The following is a 20,574-nucleotide window of genomic DNA, read 5'->3' as shown; positions in this document are numbered from 1 at the left end:
CGGGGGTGGGGTGGGAGGGATAAAGAGGCATTCTACCGCCAGGGAATCTGGGCTGAGGTGCAGCAGGAGGCTCAGGGCCCTGGTGGTGGCTTTACTTTACAGGAGTGTATTCAGTTGGGAAATGATGACTTTTCCCAGGTAAATATTCCTTTTAGTTATTTTCTCTCTAAAATCGAATTGGTTAGACAAGTTGCTGGTGACTCCCCACCCAACCCCCGGAATCTAGCTGCACTGGCGTCTTCGGGTGCTATCTAATTCAAATTAATGCCCGTCAATAATGCTGCTGGGTACCAACTGCTGTTGCTGAGGAGTCAACCCCCGAATGACCTAACTAATCTACCACACGAGGTGCTTTTTCTATCTCGAGTTTTCTGAGCTCTAAAGAACTAGTCCTTTTAAAATGACTTAGGAACTGCGGCTGTTTGGCTCTGCTTCACTCTTCCTCCTCTTCCCCTCCCCCTTCCCCTTCCCCTTCCTCCATGGTTTCCACAATGAGCTCCGCGGTGCAGGTGGCTTCTCCGAGGCTGTTGACAGCCTTGCAGGTGTACTTGGCATCGTCATCCCCGCAGACATCGCTAATAGTTAGAGAGCAATTCCCTTCTTCGTCGTAGTCTATCTGGAAGTGGCGGGACTCCCTGATTGACTGGTCATCCTTGAACCAGACAACCTCGGGGTCTGGGTATCCTGCGGCACAGGGAGAAAACACAAGCTGCAGAACCTGTCAGCAGGAATTCTTATCGACATCAAGTGGCTCTCAAGCTACCTCTGTTGATTAAAACATAAGTTGGCTCATAGGGTACATTTCCATATTGACGCTAGAGTATGGACATATGCTGTAAAGACTCATTTCTTAAACCTCAAATAGAGTAGTCTGTTTTTGTTTGAAACAGGGTCTTGGTTTGAAGCTCTGGTTAGTTTCCAACTTTCAAATCCCCTGCCTCAGCCTTTTGGGTGCTGAGATTACAGGTGTGCACCCTGAATGTCAGTGACTCTGACAATGCTCCAGGTGTGCACCCTGAATGTCAGTGACCCTGACAATGCTCCAGGTGTGCACCCTGAATGTCAGTGACCCTGACAATGCCTCACTGTCAGATGGAGGAGTGTAGTCCAGAAATGTCTAAATTCTAACTGTATAACTAAGGCTAGGCATATTGGTGAAAGTAAAATGTCTAAAAATCATTATGTATAAAAGTTTAACTTAGATTTGAATTAAAAGTTATAAAAAACAGGTACAAGGAATCTTTTTTAGTTGCACACAAATTCTAAAATCGGGTTGTGACAGTTATTACAAGATGTGAATTTGTGAGAAACTTTAGCTGTAAATCTAGAATGGATGAATTTATTGTATGCAAATATTAACTCCATACAGCAAGTAATGGCTATACAAAGCACCAGACAGGGGGAGCTGGTAATACTGCTAAGAAAAAGAAAACCTATCTTTTTTTATTTATTTATTTATTTATTTATTTATTTATTTATTTATTTATTTATTTATTTATTTATTTCCCGAGACAGGGTTTCTCTGTGTAACAGCCCTAGCTGCCCTAGAAATCACTCTGTAGACCAGGCTGGCCTCGAACTCCCAGAGATCCCCCTGCCGCTGCCTCCTGAGTGAGTGTTGGGATTAAAGGCGTGCGCCACCACCGCCCAGCTTAGTCTGACCCCAAACAGGTAACCTGTTTGTGTGTCTCTAGGGATGGGTCCCAGTGGCTGGCCTCATGTTGTGCACTAGTCATGTCTCTATGTGGAATAAAAACATGTAAATATATGTGTACTATATATTTTAAAATTCTGTGTGTACACATCCATCACCAACTTTGCCAATGTGTATCTTTAAATACATAATGTACTACAACAACTTGTTCCTAAATTGTGTAGAGGTATTTTTAGATGAAAAAAAAAAAAACAACCCTGTAGCCGCTGGCAGTATAAAAATTATACACAAAGCTCAAGAATTCTAGCATTCCTTCCCAGGGTAATTTTGCTTTTATCAGAACAGCACCCATATGCTTGAGTTTTGCATCAGGGCTGTAGTCGGAAGTTATGCAAATACCAAGGAGATCATTTCAAAGAGAAAAAGCACAACAGATGAGAACCACACTGCCATGACACATGTTTCAACATTTCAAAGGATAAAAACCCCCAGGAGGTCCAGTGACAACAGTGAGGACCTGCGTGAGAGGCCTCTCTCCAGAGCTGTCCGCAGAGTCCCCATGTCAGGACCTGCTCCTCACCGCAGGAGACACATCTGTTAGACCGGGGGCCTGCTGCTTTGAGAGAAAAGGTCTTACCGAGTAACTGAGTAACTGGCTTCAAGACCTGGCATGGTGTGGAACTTTTCACCAACGCCCTCCCCCCGCAACAATGTATACAGTTCTAACGTCCCCTTGTTTGGGGGATTGACTCCTCTGACACTTTGCCAAGCTCACCCCCATCCTGTGCACGACAGCCCCTCTTTCATGCTCCTTCACTTGAAGCAGCTCTCTTAGAGTTCCTACAGTGCTCCTAATTGTTCTCCTCCCCCAAGGCCTGGTCACGGCAGGTCAACAAAGCCCGTCTCCTAAAAATGATCATTTTAGTCAGTGTGTGTGTGCATGCGCGTGCGTGCGTGTGCACAGTAGAGGGGATTGGACCCAGGGCCTCACACCTGTCAGGCAGCTGCTCTCTCTCCCACTGGGTTACACCCTCAGCTCTAGAGTAATTTCATATCAGATCCTTCATGAATTGACTGCTCTCTGTTTTCTTTGCTATAAAAACATCCACTTTTAAAAAAGAAGATGGAGAAAGAAAGGTTGTTTCTTCCTTCCTAATACACGGCTACTTTACCCAAATGGACCTGAGTGCCCCAGTGCTGGAGAACCCCACTCAAAGTACAAGATGCAGCTGGCTGTAGTTGCCGTGCTGGGCTATGTGACCTTGGGGAGGCTGCTTGGTAAGTTTTTCTGCTTTACTTGGTGAAACCAGGATGAGAGATAACCCTGTACTTCGTGGGCACATGTTAACACAGCCCTGAAGCCACCCAGCCTGTCTTATCCTGCCACCTACCTTTTCAAAATGTTGTAATCTGTTGAGACAGAACGCCTTTTGTCTTCACCTTTGCTAATTCCTTGGGACCTGTGCTACGATTCCTGAGGCCTTTGTCGCTCACTACTATGTGGTTGCCTGACTGACTCCCAGGAACAGAGACACCACACAAGGAAGAGAAGACAAATGGAGGTTGGCTCTGGATGTGGAGGGCCCAAGTTGCCTTACTGTAAACTGCTGCGCATGCCCTCCCTTGCCCTGACCAACCTACCGTTTCGTTTCTATCTTTATTCTAAAACCTCTTTAAAAAGTTAACAGGCCTTTACTTTCATAACAGGGCCTCGCAGAACCCCTAGGACCACCCAGATATCAGATATTATTTACCAAGTGAGGGGCCTGCTCTCAGCAGCGGTTCGCTCACCACCCAAGGTCACACAGCCTGCAGACAAGCAGTTAAGCTGGCTGACTCTGGTGCTGGACTTCAGTGCCAACAGTCCTTGCAGAGCCTCTTATGGGCAGTCCACATGCTTCTCAGTGCCTCCAAAGTCCCTGTTACAAGTGTCCCACAGCTAAGGAGGTCCAAGGTGGTTCACATAGGCCTAGTGGCTGATATGACGAAATTTCAACTAGGGCTGTGGGAAAGTCACTGAATAGCAGTCGGGCGAGCAGAAGCTGGCCCTTTTGGACCAAAGGGACCCAGTGTCCCTCTGGGGTTTGACTGTTCCTATCACTGAAGGCAGTAGAGGCCTAACATTTTGCCCAAGCTCTCAGGTACAGCCATCACTATGTATCGTAAGGAAAGGCCTGGCCACAGCTTACCTTCAATCTTGCAGTCAAATCTAGCAGCACTTCCCTCTACAACTTCCAGGTCACGGATGGTCTTAGAGAAATAGGGCTTCACATGGGGCTTTTCCTCAGCAACAGCCTCAAGGAAAGCCTGGGAGACATCTTCTAGAATATCAAGAGGAGACCAGGTCATGTCTTCATTCCTTGTGCCCTCCCTGAGTTTAAATGCCTTCTTTCTTTTCTCTTCTTTTCTTTTTTCTTTTCCTTTTCTTTTCTTCTCTTCTCTCTCTCTTTCTCTCTCTCTCTCCCCTCTATTCTCTCTCTTTTTCCTCTCCTCTCTCCTCTTCTCTCTCTGTCTCTTTGTCTCTGTCTCTGTCTCTTTCTTTTTAAACTTGCTATAATTTAGAAAATAGTGCAGCTCAGGGAACTGAATCATAGCACGACTTTCTCCTGGGGATGAATTGGCCTGCTGCCAAATGGTTTTTGGCAGCAGAGAGCACTGTGCCCAAAACAGGGAACTGCTCAGCCTCCCCCTTCCCTGATGCTGACACATTGAAAAAGAAAGTCATCTTTAAAAAGGATTTTTGGCTGAACTTCACGGTCTTCAGGATTCGGTTGAGGGTGTGAGAAGGACGGAATCTACCCCTTTCTGATCTTGGTACCCTAGTTCTTCCTGTTGTTGTAGGTCCCTCACCAGCTTCTGAGAATACTGCAGAGCCCCGACAACTCATCAGAGTTCTGTGACCCAAACCTATACGGCTCTCAAGAAGCACAGCTGCAGGCTAGGATGTGGGACAGGTCCAGGGAACAACCAAGCCTCGGAGGAGCTCCCGTGTCCTCTCCTGTCCCCCTGGGCTATTTCTGGCTCATCTGGAGGAGCACAGAGGAGTGCAGCCTGTCTCTAGCTGTAAGGATGCTCCCTAGCAGCCAGCTACCCCACCCTGCGCAGGAAAGTTTCCCACCTGTGGGTAACAGAAGCTTCCCCACTGTGAGCATGAGGGCTGTCTGGCTCAAGGAGGAAAGGACCATCCCTGTGTGCACTCAGAGCACCGAGAGGTCAAGACCCTCACTATGGAGATGACTATGGCAGCTTCTCGCATGTGGCAGCAAGGAGTTAGCTCTATCGGTTCCGGGAAGGGCCTGCTGACCAGTCTATGTTTCAGCTGCAGAGTCTCTGTCATGGAATCTGGCCTGTATGAGTTAATTTTTCTTTAAAACAAAAACATAAGGCAGTAGGAATCGGAAGGATATTTTTAAAATATTATATAACCATATGTGATTTTTTATTTTATTTGTTCTTGTCTATCGGTATACAAAAAAAATCTCATTTTTATAATAAGAAAAATAGAAAGCTCTTATTAAAGTCTTTCTGAAGTCTTCCAGAAAATTAGGCAAAAGTTCTAGTTCTATCAAACAAATAATAGCTTTTCCTCTGAAAATAGTTAACAATTAAAGAATACTTGCTAGAGATAGTAGTTGTCAGGGAAACCCCCAAAGTCCTTCTGAACTTACCGCTCTAGAGCATATTAAAAGCCCAAACTAAACCCGAGATTGTTAAAATGCTCCTCTCCCAGCAACCTTCCCCGTCCCAAGTGCCTGGGAAGACCCTGGCCCCCTTACCTTCGGACTCTAGCTTCTCTGCATTGATGGGGCTGGTGGGTGACCCTGTGGAGGACTTCCTGCCGCTGAGCCCTGATATCATTGCCATAGAGGACAGTCTCCCAATGGCTCTCACAGCATTGCCCGTTTTCTGAAAAATAGACACGGAGCTTGGACTCAGGCGGCGGTCCTGGTTCCAGTGAGCAAGTTCTGATCAGAGGTGGAGAGCCCAGGATGGGAGACGCAGCTGCTAGACGCAGGGCCTTTGGACTGAGCCCAGCCTCGCTCTGCTCACACTGTCAGCGTGTCCGAAGATGTTCAGAGAATGGAATGGGCCCTGGAACTGATGTGTGCGTTAATGTGACTAAACAAGGTCAACATGAGACAAAAACTCTTTCATACTGTGCTTCAACTCCCATAAAAGGGATAGTTTATATAAAGCCACTGCAGCCCGAGACAGCTCCAAAGACTTATTGCTGACTGGGCCCAGCGGGGCTGTGCTCATAAAACAATGCCTGCAGCAGGGTTTCAACTGGTCAAGGAGCTAGTTACTACAGACCCATGGGTCCAGAAAAGCGAAGCGGCATTCTATTGACCTCGGGCAAGCCATCTGACCTCTCCGGCTTCAGTTTCCTTCTGTGTAGAAAGAAGGGGCTGGGCGAGGTGGTCTCCAAGGCCTCATTTGTTCTGTTTATGACTGAGATACTTCAGAGATTTGAGGAAACACCCCTGGTGGCCCCAGCACAAGACTATGGTTGCACAGTGGACTCGCTTGTGTCCACTCGCGTGTCTGAGACAAACACTCCAATGGGCCACTTGGGAGAGGGAGGAATTTCTGCTGCGTAGGGTCAGGACTAGTCCCATAGTTTCCACGCATTGTGACAATTCTATCCAGCCTAGGATTTCTATCAAGAGGTGCTGGGGGACAGTGGCACCTCTGTCTCACATCTTCCAGGACAGTTTCTCAGCCTTTCCCCAAGGTCAGCGGGGTTAGCTAAGATAGCCCAAATCATCTTCCTTCAGCAACCAGAGACTTAAACTCACAGAGCCGACCTCACCTCAGACTGGCTCCTTGTCCGAGTGAAAAGGAAACCAGTTTCCTCTTCAAAGGCAGTTGCCTTGCCCTCACTCAGTGGACGTCATACCACTTTCTTCCAGAATTAATTCCACACATTCGTGGATTTCATTGGCCTCACAGTTTTGACTATTTGGAAAGACAGTGTTTTCAATAAAAAGGTTGATTATTTCAAAAGTGGAGAATTTCAGGCTATTGAGGGCTCGTGCAAAAGTGTGTGTGTGTGCCTGCACGTGCATGCATGTGTCGCGTATGTGTCTTAAGCAGAGACCTCTGTTGCAATCCTAACTGCTACTCTGCCCTCTTTGTTGCAACCTATTTCTGTGCACTTTGGACAAACATTCAAACTGACTGACATCTGGCCATCGATATCTTCCTCCACACAGCACTGCGGAGTGTGGGCATGCCCCTAGCTTCATGCTACCACAGTGGAGTGTGCGGGTGTGTGTGTGTGTGTGTGTGGGGGGAACCTGAACATAACCCAGGGAGTCCCAAGTAGGGGGAAGAGAGACGGTGGTAACCCGTCGGAGTAAGACCATGTGCCAGCCTTCAGGCTCTCCTGGTGGTCTGGCTGGCTGGTTGCTTTCTTTGCCAGTTGTAGTGTGGGAAGAGCCACCTTTGCCCATGGGAACCTACCTTGTCTTGGGACCTGATGAGGTGGCATCCATCCCAGTGGAGTCAAGATCTTAGCAGCCCACTCCCTAATCGCCTGATCCTCCCTCCTCAGCCGACTAGCCCCTTTCCAACACACACTGGTTTGTCCTGGCCTCAGAGTCTAAGCCAGAGGACTCCTTCCCAACAAGGTCAGTTCTCTGGCCGCTCATTACTCTCTGACCTTGTCCAAGTTTGTTCTCCCTTCTCTGAGCCTTGGAGTCTGGATCCTAAATAAAAGCCAGAAGATTTTAATCCTCTTGCAGTGCTAGTTTCTCCCAAGAGGTTATTGATTCCTGCGAAGGACTGTGTAGCAGGACCCTCACCTTCTGCCTTGAGCCCCCAAGCGCCCTGATTCCAGACACATGGGGAGTGGGGTTGATCAGGACTGTATTCCCTGCATGCTGTGGACAGATGATGTCTTTCTTCTTTCTTGGTTTTATTTTGTAATCAAATTACTAATACAAACTTCTCAGAGCGAGGCAAACAAAAGCTGCAGTATTTCAGAAGGAGCAGCAAAGGCATTAAGAGCAGACACTGTCCTGTGGAGAAACTTCCAGCAGACGTAGGCATTCATATCAGTTCTTAAGTGGGGATATTTGCAAGCACTAAATAATGAAAAATTTAAAACTATCGACATCAGAATTAATTCTTTGGAAACTGCTTTCTGTAGAGCAGTAGTAAGGAGTTCTCAGAGCTGTCTAGTTCAGTTGCACGTCTCTGAGCTGAAAAATAAAAACCCGATTGCTGCTTCACAAAGACCTTTGGAAATTTTGGAACAAAAATCAACAGAGCCAAGTTTCAGTTCTTGCGCTTGTTTAGCAAAAGCCTCTCTCTTTGTTGGAGGACAAGGTTGGCTAAGGCTGTGCTCCTGGTAGGTGCTGTGTCCCAATCCCCCAGCTCTTGGAGACCCAGCTAGGATGACCAGAACTGTTGGCCCAAGACTGTTCACCTCCCAGGATTGGGTCTCTCAGTGTTAACAGCTGAACAATGCTTGGAAAACTTAGGCAAGCTGGTCATCTAAGCACCAGACTGAACCCAGTTTTAAAACAGCGCCAGGACGAGAGCCCCGACAGGTATATGATCGCCACGAGCAGTCTGTATTTATATATCCACATTAAAATATAGAACAGACTCTGATATTTTATCCTGTTATTTTAGATACATTGCTGGAGTCTCTATGGTTCCTAGAAAATAAACGCAGCTAACTTTAACCCTTTAACTTCCACTCTCCTCTTCCTTCTACTATTGTTGCGGAATATTTGTTTAACTATGCAAAAATCTGTTGCGTTTGTTTAACTATGTAAATATGTAAATATGTGTTGCATTTGCTTATGTTGCACAATATTTGTTTATGTGTTACTGTTTACCTTGCCTGCCTAAGGCACCTGATTGGCCTAATAAAAAGCTAAGTAGTGAGGGAGGAGGTATAGGTGGAACTTCTGGGCAGGGAGAGTAAGTAGGAGGAGGAATTTGGGGGGGGGAAGAAAAGCAGACGAGAAGGAGACACCAGGGGCCAGATAGACAGACAAGAGAAAGAAAGGTAAAAAGCCCAAGGCAAAATATAGATGAAGAGAAACAGGTTAAATTAAGTTAAAAGACCTAGTGGGACAAGTCTAAGTTAAAGCCGAGCATTCGTAATTAATAATAATAATAAGTAATAATAAGTCTCTGTGTCTTTCTTTATTTGGGAGCTGGTTGGTTAGCCTAAGAAAAATCATAATTACATACTCCTCCTCCAACACCCAGTCTTTTACATCTAGTTTGCAGACAGAAGCCCTGTAACCCTGTCCAACCCACCCCAATTGCCACACTTTGGACTAGTCTTTCAGTGTGAATTGGAAATATGTCTTCTCTCGGAATAGCTATGCAAAGATCAATAATATGAGTGGATACCCGTGCCCCACCTAGCCTTGCATGGAGGGCTTTGTTAGCAGGCCAGCTCCCTCTCCCTGTTTTTTGGAGTCTTTTATCAGAACAGAATAGTTAGAAGGTTCCTTCTGGAGTCAGCATGCCACGTGTGCCCCCTGCTCCCTCTCCCGGGACAGCCCAGTCCTACTCCGTGTCCTGCTGCACCCCCCTTGGCTACTCTGAGACAGAGTCCCATATTCCTGGGGGAGCCAAACTTCTGGAACTGGAGTTTAAATGTGGAAAATATTTCCTTAAGCAAGCAACTTACCAGAAGGTCAACACAGCTGAACTGTTCCCAGTGAAATTACTCCCCGGGACATTCATGTTAAGTGAGATTTTTTACGGGCTAATGGGTGTGCAGTTTTGCAGAAAAGTCATTTCCAAATGCTTTGCTTAAATTAAAATAGGGAAACAAGGTTTTTTTTCTGAATTTGATCCCCCACCCTTCCAGAAAATCCTATTGCCAGTAAAAAGCAAAACCAGCAACTAGGAGATAGCGTTGTGAATTGTGGGTCCCTAGCTGCAGAGATAGAGCCATTCTCTCTCCCAATCTCTCTCATCCACAGCTCCTCTCTGTGCCCATGCCCTGACCCCAGCACCCTCCTGGCTTAGAGCAACTTGCAGATATTCTGAGGTGACAGCTGCCCTGACCAGTGCCTTATGCAAGCGAGATCCAGTTAGACTTGCTTCTTTGACTGATGTCTGTCTTTCCTTCCCAAAGAACCCTCGACACCTGACGGCCAGAGCATCATCAACAAAGACAACTTTGATTTGTACATACTTAAAAAAAAATCAAGTGTACTTTCTACTCCGACCGGAAAGGCCCCGGGAGGTGAGTGAGGCAGGTGTTCCAACCCATCTTGCATTTGAAGGAGTCAGATCAGCCCAGGGCTTCCCACCTCCTTGCAGCAGGGCTCTGGCTGCTGTGTGCTCAAGATGCCAGCCCTTTACACCCTGAGCCCGCAGGCCCTTGTGGTGATTCCTCAACTCTCAACCCTTGTGTGAAGTTGTGTTTTCTAAGGGAACTGTGGTTTAGTCACTGTGTGGTAGTGAACAGTGTTCCATGAACTCCTTTTTCCCCATCACACGGGCAGTCTCAGTGCTCCTAACCTTGACCCTCCTGCTACAGGCTCTGCCCTTTATGTCCAGTCCTATGTAGTCTCAAGCTGGGCCCACTTTCCCCCGCCAATTCCTCTACCATGCTCTTGCTCCTTACCTCTGGGCTTTAAGTATCTTCTCTACTAAATTCCCAGCTTCTGCCCCTGAAGGGTTTTCTCAGAACCGCGTCAACTCTAGTGGAATGCCCCCCTCGCCATCCACACACACATATATGGTCATGGAGCTCCCGATTGTGTATAAATCCTGGCGTGTGTGTGTTCTTTTATATGACATTTGCTTTGGTTTCCCACTGCACCATATATTCCGTGGCTATGGAAATCATGTCCTCTCCTGAAGCCCAGGAGTTTTACAATTCAAATCGTGATAAAAGAAAGAATCAAACAGATGGAGAAGGTGCTAAGTGCTCTAGGGTCTGGACGGAAATATTACCATCTTGCTATTAGAGGCAGTTCTGGTATTATCAGTGCTTGTACTTTGGAGCCAGGTTCTAGGCTCGATTTCCTGGTTTTCCACCATGACCCCGGATGACTTCTCTCATCTACTCTCCTCCTTGGTTTGACTGTGAAGTGGGGACACTAATCGCTACGATGATAAGATATAAAAGCGATGCACAGATGTGATGTTGGTACTTAGTGTTAACATGGGCACACCTGAGAGGGGCTCTCTAGATTAGACAGGCCTGTAAGGGATTATCTAGATGAGGTTCACTGTGGCGAGAGAATTCACCTGCTGTGAGCAAAACCATTCTACAGCTGAAGTCCTAGGCTGAATAAAAAGGAAGCAAGCTGACTGTTCACTGATTTATTTTATGGCTGCAGATAGGGTGTGACCAGTGGCCCAATCTCCTAACACTGTGACTTGTTCACCAAAACTGACCATGCCTCATTTCTGAGCCAAAACGAAATTTTGTCCCTTACGGATGTTTTATCATGGTAAAAGGAAAAGAGACTAGCACACAGGACATCTTTGAATAAGCCCTGACCCGAGGCTGGCCCTCCATACATACTAGCTACTGACGGCATCGCACTGTGTTCCAGGCATTGTCCAAGACACTTCGAAACTTGTCTCATAATTTCCCACAATTTTTGGTACCAGTGTTCTCCCCACTTGCTCGATAAAGTTACCACTGTTTCCTCTTTGGAGCATACGCCCTCCCCACCCCCCTCAAGGAAATATGTTATCATCACGCTCCCCTTACGGAGCTCAGCTTCTCTAGGACTGCCAGATACTCTTCAGGCCATGCTGCTCCTCCCCAGCCAGGAAGACTGGAGCACTAGCAATTTAACCTAGGTGCACAGGCTGCACAGGCCTCTGATCCCCACGAGACAAAGCTGAACAGGACTGGAGTCTCCTCTAAGCTAAGGATTTTGTATTCATGACTTAAGTAACTCTGGGCCTTAATCAGCTGCCTACACTGGACAGAGGTCATTTCAGAAGAACATTCAGACCTTCCTGGAATCAAGTTATGGTCAACTGGGCCTGAATAAAGCTGATCTGAAGGGCAGCATCCTGTCTCGGTGGAGCCCACATTACCTGCCACTTCCGTCTTGCCATGTACTTCTTCATCCGGTCCTTGGACAGCTTCTTGGCCTCCATGTTCTTGGTGTCTTTCATCAGCCATGGGTGCTGAAGGCACTGGGTGCAGTCCAGACGGTTTCTGATGGAGGTAGAGATCAGAGGGTTTCTGAACAGGAGGGGAGCTCCGAGATGATAAATGGACACAGCCCAGGGCTGCCCATTCCCAGCTCACACACAATGATGGGGTACTGTGCGCTTGGTCCCTTCTCCCCTTGCTCTGGATTGCACTGACTGGACCCAGCTTAACCACCAGCAGATTCTCAACTTTCTGGGGGTCCATGAGGGTTAGAGTTACAGGCATCTACACCTGACACCATATTCCAGGGAGGTTTTATCATTCTGCTGGTCACACAGGGGCCTGATCCTTTTGCCTCTCCAAACAGGGGATGAGAATGGAACACTAAGACAAAACCTGTGAGCACCTCTGAATTTTCGTGTCTTATAGTGTGGTTGAGTGTCAGGTTTATCCTGTCACAGTCCAAAGAAGTTGTGGCCTACATACAACTTCTAAATTAGAGCAGCCTAGGAACTGCACTGAAATTCATTTAATCTTCCCAAGAGCCTTTGGAACTGAGAAACATTTCAGGGTTATCACTTTAACGGGAACAAGACTAAATCCAAAGAAACACATGCCAGCAAAAAAGGAAAGTGGCTAGAAAGAAGCACAGTCCTCGTGGGGATCTTCGGATGAAGGGACCATGATGCTTTAAGTTGACTTACAGTCTTCATATGTCTGCATCCTGTGTGTATAACTCCATCACAGACATTTAGAAAACAGTGACTGATAGATGGGGGCTTTGGAAGGTGTGCTGGGCTTAGGAATTTAAAAGAAAGTAATGATTTACTTTATATAATGGAGCTTGTTCTTTAGGAAGTCTGTTTTATAAGCACAGAAGAGGCTAATACAGCCTGTTGCCAGATCATTCTAAGGGCGGGGCATCCACACAATGCTTCATCTATCACATCTTCTATGAACGAAGTTTAGTTTGTAAAATCCATGCTTGGGCCAGAGTGATCAGAAGCATGCTATCTATCTTGGGAGGAGGAACCTTTACCTTAAAAGGGAATCCAGACTCCCATGACCCCCAGAGTCTTTTGGGGTTGCTAAATTCTGACACAACCATTGTGGCCACTAAGAGGCTGGGAAGAATTGTGAATATAATTCACAACTGTGCGTTCCTCACGTTGTGCGGAGGAGTGGATATCACCCGGGGAGTCTGAATCTGGGAGGCTCAAGAGGATTCGGGGGTCGGTGGGCATTAGGAGGTTAGGCACAGCCATCTAAGAGGGTCTCCAGCGGTCACCTATAGCAACCGCTCTCTCCTATTCCTAGGGCGGGAGGTGACAAGCTACAGCACAGGGAGCCGCAGGCCAGATGGCCAGGTGGTAGTCAGGTTGCAAAATCGCCTGCCAATTTTGAACCTCTCACCTACCCCTGGAGGTGGCTGCCTCCCTTCTGCTCCTGTCACATCACCCATGTCAACTGCACCCTTCTTGGCATGGTCGCAACTATCTCCTGTTGCCAAATCCCACTTGGAGCTGGGGGCGGAAAAGGGGCGGGTACTGGAAACAGGTTCTGCCTCTGGGCTGACACCTGTTAGTCTAGAGCTCCCGGCCCCAGCAACTCCTGAGGAGCACAGAGGCTCCCGAGCAGAGCCTCCACCTTCTGGCTGTAACTTAGCTGACTCCACTCACCTGGAGAGACGCACAGACAAGTTGTAACCTCAGCTCACCTGTTCTACCTAGCCCGCTCCAACTATGATAAAGGCCACATGTTTAATCTTCCTTCACAGCTTGATTTCATGGGCAGGGACACCCCAGCACCCACTGGTCACCAGTTTGTCTGTGTTAGAAGGAACTGGGCCATATCAAAGGAATAGTTTCAATGTGAATAAAACACCAAGCCAGAATAATCTGGGGATATAAAAAGGACTCTCCAATGAGCTATTGGCCGTCTCTGTCATCTGTGTTTGTAAGTTAAGCAGGCACTCCCCCCTGTGAGCCTTGACGAGGTCCTGCGGGGTCTGTCGGACTGTGAGGGCCACAGGCAAACAGACAATAAACGCCAATCATCACAAAGGAGAAGCTGTCCTCTCCTTGAGACCCTTGCTCAGGGGCCACCATTCCAATGGGAGTTCTGTGCTTCTAAAGTGGGCGGGGTGTCTGGCGCCTGGAAGCAGGGACCACTCTACACAACTAGCTGGGTCCCTTAGTGACCACTCTTTCCTCTTCGGGGAACACAGGACTGAGTGCAGCCAGGAAGAGGGAACTTCACGAATAAAGGAAGGCCCTGCCTTTGGAAACAAGTCAGGAGACTGACAAGACCACCACCCCAGCCTATTACTTCATATCCTTCTTCAGCAAGTTACTGATGAAATCCTTGGCATCATCCGAGATCTCGTCGAACGCCTCATCATCAAAGTCCCAGGTGGCAGAGGTGACGTTGGCTAACGTCTCATTATCATTGTCACCCATGAAAGGGGACAGTCCGCTGACCCTGGGGGAGAAGAGCAGAAGAACAAGAATGATGGGGAGTCGAGCTGGGAGGTGTGGGGGGAGCATGACTCCCCTAAGTGAGGGCTGAGGTCAAAGGTGGGGGCTCACCCTGCACTCTGAAGCACACACTATATGGCTCGTGCACCTGCCCTTCCTCTACCTCCAAGAAGGAAACCATATAGCTTCTGTGTCTCTTCTCAGCCACTCACTGCATTCCCTAAGTCACCCCTAGGATCCCCGGCCTCTTTCCATCAACCACCTGAGAGGCTGAGGGGGAAGACTTGATTAATCTACAGACTTTCACGATGTACAAAGCAGAGCCAAGACCCTCCCCAATTCCATCCTCCTCTTCCATTCCCAACTTCAGGCTGGCTCTCAGCCCTCAGAACCTTCACTGAGTCCCTTCCCCCCATCTAATTTTTATTTTTTTTTAAGATTTATTTATTTATTATGTATATAACATTCCTTCCATGTCTGCCTGCATGCCAGAAGAGGGCACCAGATCTCATTATAGATGGCTGTGAGCCATCGTGTGGTTGCTGGGAATTGAACTCAGGACCTCTAAAAGAGTAGTCAGTGCTCTTAACCTCTGAGCCATCTCTACAGCCCCTTCCATCTAATTTTTTATGTTCTCTTCTGTATTCTCCTTTCTACTTCTTTATATCCCTCCAGATGTGTGTGTGTGTGTGTGTGTGTGTGTGTGTGTGTGTGTGTGAGGAACCATATAAGGATGGCTCATCAAATGTGAGCCCAATAAACATGAGGACTTTTAACCAGCAAGGAGGCACAAGCCGCCTGAGGCATTTATGTCCCTCGGGAAGCTCATCTCCAGGCTGGGTGGCAGAGGACAGAGCACAGCCTCATCAGCTAAGTGACCTTAGGCACTTTCCCTACCTTCTAGTGTCACCTTCTCTTCACGCTTCAAAATAGTCTCTTCCTTAACTGTCCTGTCCCGTCTTCAGCAGCAGCAGGCACTGAGCACGCTTTACCACCCGCGGGGTAAAGATCGGAAACAGATGAACTCATTTCATCTTAACACTGCCCGGAACACAGGTAATTTTCACCTCTTTGTTGTATAGAGATGGCAAGTGAGGCCAGGTACAGATTTGTTAGGTAACCTAACAGAGTCCCAGACACTGGAGCCTGAACCCCCAGGCCAACCCTTTATTGCGGCTGTGTGCTCATATTTCTGTGCAGATTAAGAAAGCTGTAAGCATTGCGCTAGTGCATGGAGCAGTTAGGGTTCATCCGGCACCATGTATATCACACATGGTGTGAACTATCTCCCAGGAGCCTAAGTCACAGTTTGAAGGGCAGTGATCCCAAAGTCCAGCAGAACAGACTGAAGCTCACCATCCTCACTTGTGACCTCCGAACACCTCTTTTTTGGCCAGCAGCCCCCTCACCTTGCATTTCAAACCAAGGGCTGACTCTGGGTGTATGACCTGCACAGCTGCCCAGAGTGCCCCCAAGATAACATCAGTGCTCTACTGCCACCATCTTTAAATTGTTAATAATGCTTCAACAAATGGCCCCTACCGCTTCAGTTTGAAAATTGTGTACTTGGTCCCTTCCTGACCCTGTCCAAATTCCGTGAGATACACCCAGGGTCCCCTGAAGTCAGGGTTTTATGAGCATCCTGCTCCCAAATCCTTATTAATCCATCACCATAAACCACAACACACTGACAGCTGCTGGAGCTGTTCAGCATTCAAAAGGCCTCAGCGTACGAAATCTGCTTGTACCCGAACACTGTGCTTGAACAACACCCACTCCAACACTGGGAGAAGGGTGCCCATGGGAGGAGCCCCTGCTGAACGCAAGTACAAAGAGTTTAGCGTTGGTGAACTCTAGTTAACATACTTGTGTTTTTGAGTAACAGTACACCATGGCAGACGGCTTTTCTTAAAGCAAGATGCTGGCTTAAGTCCATGAGGGAAATCTGAATCAGTTTTGATCATGTGCCCACGAGGGCCTGGTAAAAGAAGGCTGCCAGTCTTTGAATTTACACTGCTATGTGCTACTCCATCTTGACAGCACACTGACTGGGCTGGGTTTCCTAGGGACCTTTCAGTTCCCCGACCTCTGTGATGTGTGTGGCCTAAGAAAGCTCCACCAAGATGCAGCCTGTCTTCGCCTGCGGGCACCTGCTTCTCTTCACCCTTACATTTTCTGTTTGAAGCAAGAAGAGGGAAAGTCCTGCAGTGCCCCAGAGCACAGCAGGGAAAGCAAACAGTCTTGCTGAGGAATGCTGAAACGGCCCCTTCTGCATGCCTCCTTTCCTAATTAGGACTTGGAATCCTGCAACGAACGACAGGTCTTAATCGCTGTCCATGTCGCAGGCACGGGGAGCCCCAGCCTCTGGCCTTGGCACTGCTTCTTCCTGGCAGCACACCCATCTGAGACAGTCTGTCCTGCCAGGCTCTCTGCTGGCCCGAGTTCCCCATGAATTAAAAACTTACAATACTGGTACACAGAGCATGATGACCAAGGTAGAGTTGGGGTATTTTAGTAATGCTTGTGCTTCTGGTTATCTTTCTGCTTCCTGGCATTCCTGATCATCCTGCTTCTGCTTCCCAGGTGCTGGGATTAAAGGTGTGAACAACCATGCTTAGTTTGAGATTGCAATTTTTTTTTCTGGTTTGGATTTTATTACTAGAACTTACAAAAAGGGTCATGTGTCCTTTTATCTTAGAAACAACCTACCAACCAGTTAGCAAATACACTAATGCAATATGACACCCTACCCCCAGTGTTATCTAGTTTCAAATCAAAAAACTTACCCCGTTTTCATAAAACTGGTATCTGTCTGGGCATGTTCTTGGATGCTTGGCTTTTCTCTCAATCATGTGGATTCTTGACATTCATTATCAAATCTGAACCATGGACTCTTCAGGGTGTTCTACTTTCTTAATAGCCTTTCAATGCAGGGCATTAAACCCAAGCCAAAAGCATGCTAGACTAGCCTTATGTACCTGTGCTAATTGATTAATTCTTATTTGTTTTATGTATATGAATGCCTGCATGTATGTCTGTGTGCCTACATGTGTGGCCTGTGCCCGAGGAGACTAGGAGAGGGTGTTGCATCCCCTGGAACTGGAGTTACCAGAGAATTACGAGCTGCCATGCAGGTGCTGGGAACCAAACCTGGGTCCTCTACAAGAACAGCAAGTGCTTTTAACTGCTGAACCAACTCTCTGGTCTCCTAATTGATTATTTTTGTTTGTTTCTTTTTAGTTTTCAAAACAAGGTTTCTCTGTGTAGTCATGGCTGTTCTGGAACTTGCTCTGAAGATCAGGCTGACCTCTGCCGCCCATGTGCTGGGATGAATGCCACCACGTCTGGCCTTGCTTAATACTTCACCCCCCCACACACACACACACACACAGCCGAGCTTCACTATCAAATCTGAGGCTTGAGCCTCTTCTTCTTTCAGGGTGGAAAGTCAGGAGACTGGAGAGCATGGAAATGCCTCTGGACTACCCTTGCACCATCGCTGGAGTCACAGGCATGCTCTAACTGAATGAGTGGCTAGTTATGGGAACGCATGCCTGCCGGCAGAACTGCTCAGCACTTCCAAAGGGCTTACGCTTTATCCCGCTTTCAGAAGCCTTAGGAATCCACAGTAGAGAATCGGAAACAGCCGGGCAGATTCACGGCAGAAGCAGGGACTAAACTGGGGGTTTAGTCATATTTGCCAGAGAGGCAAAACTTGAAGGTAGTGGCTGGGCTTGGCAAGGGAGCAAAGAGGCAGGAATCGGAAGCATTCCTGGGCTCAGCAGATGGGAGGGCAGCTCAATCCCAGGCAGGGCAGACAGAGGCTGCAGCCACACACTCTCTTTTCTAGGCATTTCCCTGACATGTATACAGTGTTAGAGGATGGCTCCTGGCTCTTTGGGGTTGGGAGGATGAGGCAATTGGGAAAGGGAACTGGGATTGTGCAGAGAGGGCGGGAATGGTGGAATAGGGATGGGGTGGGGCTCAGTCAAGAATGGCTCCCCCAGGTGTAAGGAAACACCCAGTGCTCAGGAACCAGGGAGGGAAGGTGGGCAGGCAGGAAGGAAGTTTCTGGAAGGAAGGCTGGTTTATGATTTCCTTCCGGGAGTGTGGCCTGGAGCGCCCCACACTCTTCCTGTCCACTCAAGCTACCTTCAGAAGGAGATGCAAGGAACCCCCCTCTTCAGGATCTCCTGGGTGCTGCCACTCTCTCCATGCAAGGACAGGAACTGTCCTGCTTTTCGAAGTGGTCAGACCTTCTGGCCCTATGTCTTAGCTTAGTCCCAATACTTGCAGCTGCTGCAGGAGGCCTCCCCTGGAACTGCTGAATTTTTGAGGAATTCAGATTCCCATGATGAAGCTGGATCCCCTTGCATGGATGTGATGGAGCTTTCTGTAGCTCAGGAGGTACTCCCCAACCACTGTAGAACATTATAAAAACACACTATGATCTGGCCAGTGAGACCCAGTAGCATTCACTGGTCCTAGACAGGGGGTCGGGAGGACTTTCTACACAAAGGCCAAGGTAGGAACTGTTAGACAGACAGCCCACTCTAAAGCGAGGGACGAGGCAGGGCAAAAGATGCTACAAGGGCACTCGAGAGCCTCTGCTGCTGCTTCCAGTGCAGCCCTGGTTCTGCACAGCAGGAGCTGAAGGGAAGCCATTGGGCTGGCTCCAATCTTTGTTTTTACCATCACGTACTCTATGAGAGCCCCCTAGCTCTTGAAAGGAAGTCACAGATTTGGACCAGCCCTTAAGGAGCAGTTCAGAAAACTGGCACAGCCACGGGTACAGCCAGGTACAGCTGTCAGGACACCGAGCTGCGGTTGAGCCTTCTTGTTATCTGCCTCCCATCCCTTTCTTTACTCCTATTACCAGGTCAGTTCCTGTACATCAAGGTTGCCTTCCCCATTTAAAAAGACTCTTTATTTCTTAGTCTGCATTTTAGAGGCAACCTAGTAAACAATGGGGGTGCGGTAGCAGTATCTAAAAGGATTTTTATTTTAAAACACAGTGCTCTTATGACCTGGTACTCCAAGTTCCAGGTTACATTTCCAACGGAAATGCACAGTTATTCTAAGAACACGTGTGCCCGAAGGTTGTAACGCTACACACTGGACACTACCTAAGGCCCCGTCATTCACTGGATTATGTTCACACAATGGCATGCTGCACAGCTTAGATGGTGAGCTCCCACAGCTGTGTGTGACAGTATGCATTGGTCTCATGGCTAGAGTAAAAGAAGCCAGCTGCTCCCTTCTGGGTCATTTCATGACGCCCGAGGACAGACAGACCTGACCACTAGCTTCAGCATAAAGGGATGATGTTGGTCTCTGGGAGGGTGAGCATGAGCGGACCCGAGGTCTGCAGGATGCTGGTTCTGTCTGGCTTTTTGATCCAGCGTGAGACACAGGGATGTGTTCATTGTCAAAATGGACAGAGCAAACCAGTTACCACTGCGACTTCTCCTGGTCTGTCTGGGACTATTCCCATTTTTATGATCAAAGTCTCATTCCTTAGGAAATTCTTTGTTCTGGGAAAAATGAAACACTTGGTCGCCTGCCCAGACCACGGCAAGCAGTCAAGCATGCAGTTTCCATGGCCCTAGTCACTTTGATGTCCAATACAGTCAACCCCCTGCCGCGACCCACTCTACATTTGTGTGAGATCAGATCTGCTCTTGTGAATATCAGAGGATCAGAAGATCTCCGCACCGCTGTAAGAGAGGCCTCCTGTAACAGGCAGTTCTGCAAGTACTGGGACCAAGCTAAGCCACAGCACCAGCAGGGTCTGACCAGAGCGAGCTCACCAAACGTGGTTTCTGCAGGGTTCAGTGTTTCACTAGGCCAGAGACCAAAATGAATCTGGCTGCCCCACTAGCCCCAGAAGAGATAGACTGAGCTATTGGCCTCTGTTCTGCACTTAACTAGGAACAGGGAAAAAGCATCCAGTACAGCATCCTCCATCACTAGCACCTCCTCCAAGAGGGCACAGGGAGAGGCAGAGAAACGCAGGGGTTCTTCTCCGGCCTGGAGGACGGTGACTTTAGGCAAGAGAGGCAGGGACTCTCTGTGGCAAAACGCTATTGCCCAGGTCTAAGGGAAGGGGGCCGTTCTCACAGGCCACGGTGACGGTAAAACTCTGAGGATGTGAAAATCCAGGTCATACCAGAGTCTTTCTAACAGAGCTTCTTAAGCTGACTGGGCATTAAGAGTTACCTTTCGCCCTGGGGGCTGAAGACCCCAAATGCCTTAGAGAACATTCCTTGAGATCTTCCTTAAAATAAATTTTTTTAAAAATTGATGTGTGTGTGTGTGTGTGTGTGTGTGTGTGTGTG

The 20,574-nt window shown here is 48.0% G+C and overlaps 1 protein-coding gene across 2 annotated transcripts in view; it reads right to left on the bottom strand.

Moving 5' to 3' along the window:
- Positions 1-6: 6 nt before the first annotated feature.
- Mylk (myosin light chain kinase) overlaps positions 7-20,574 on the bottom strand; it is a 255,864-nt gene continuing 235,296 nt past the window's right edge. For both annotated transcript variants that reach the window (XM_026788073.1, XM_013351635.2), the window contains 5 exons: positions 14,088-14,240; positions 11,699-11,822; positions 5,431-5,560; positions 3,844-3,975; positions 7-684 (listed from right to left, as the gene is read on the bottom strand). In XM_026788073.1, coding sequence (XP_026643874.1) covers positions 434-684; positions 3,844-3,975; positions 5,431-5,560; positions 11,699-11,822; positions 14,088-14,240 — 790 coding nt within the window. In that variant the 3' untranslated portion in view covers positions 7-433. The remainder of the gene's footprint in view (positions 685-3,843; positions 3,976-5,430; positions 5,561-11,698; positions 11,823-14,087; positions 14,241-20,574) is intronic.

The sequence above is a fragment of the Microtus ochrogaster genome, chromosome 2, assembly GCF_000317375.1.
Source record: "Microtus ochrogaster isolate Prairie Vole_2 chromosome 2, MicOch1.0, whole genome shotgun sequence".
Classification (NCBI taxonomy): Eukaryota; Metazoa; Chordata; class Mammalia; order Rodentia; family Cricetidae; genus Microtus; species Microtus ochrogaster.
This window is presented reverse-complemented; position numbering and strand designations above follow the sequence as displayed.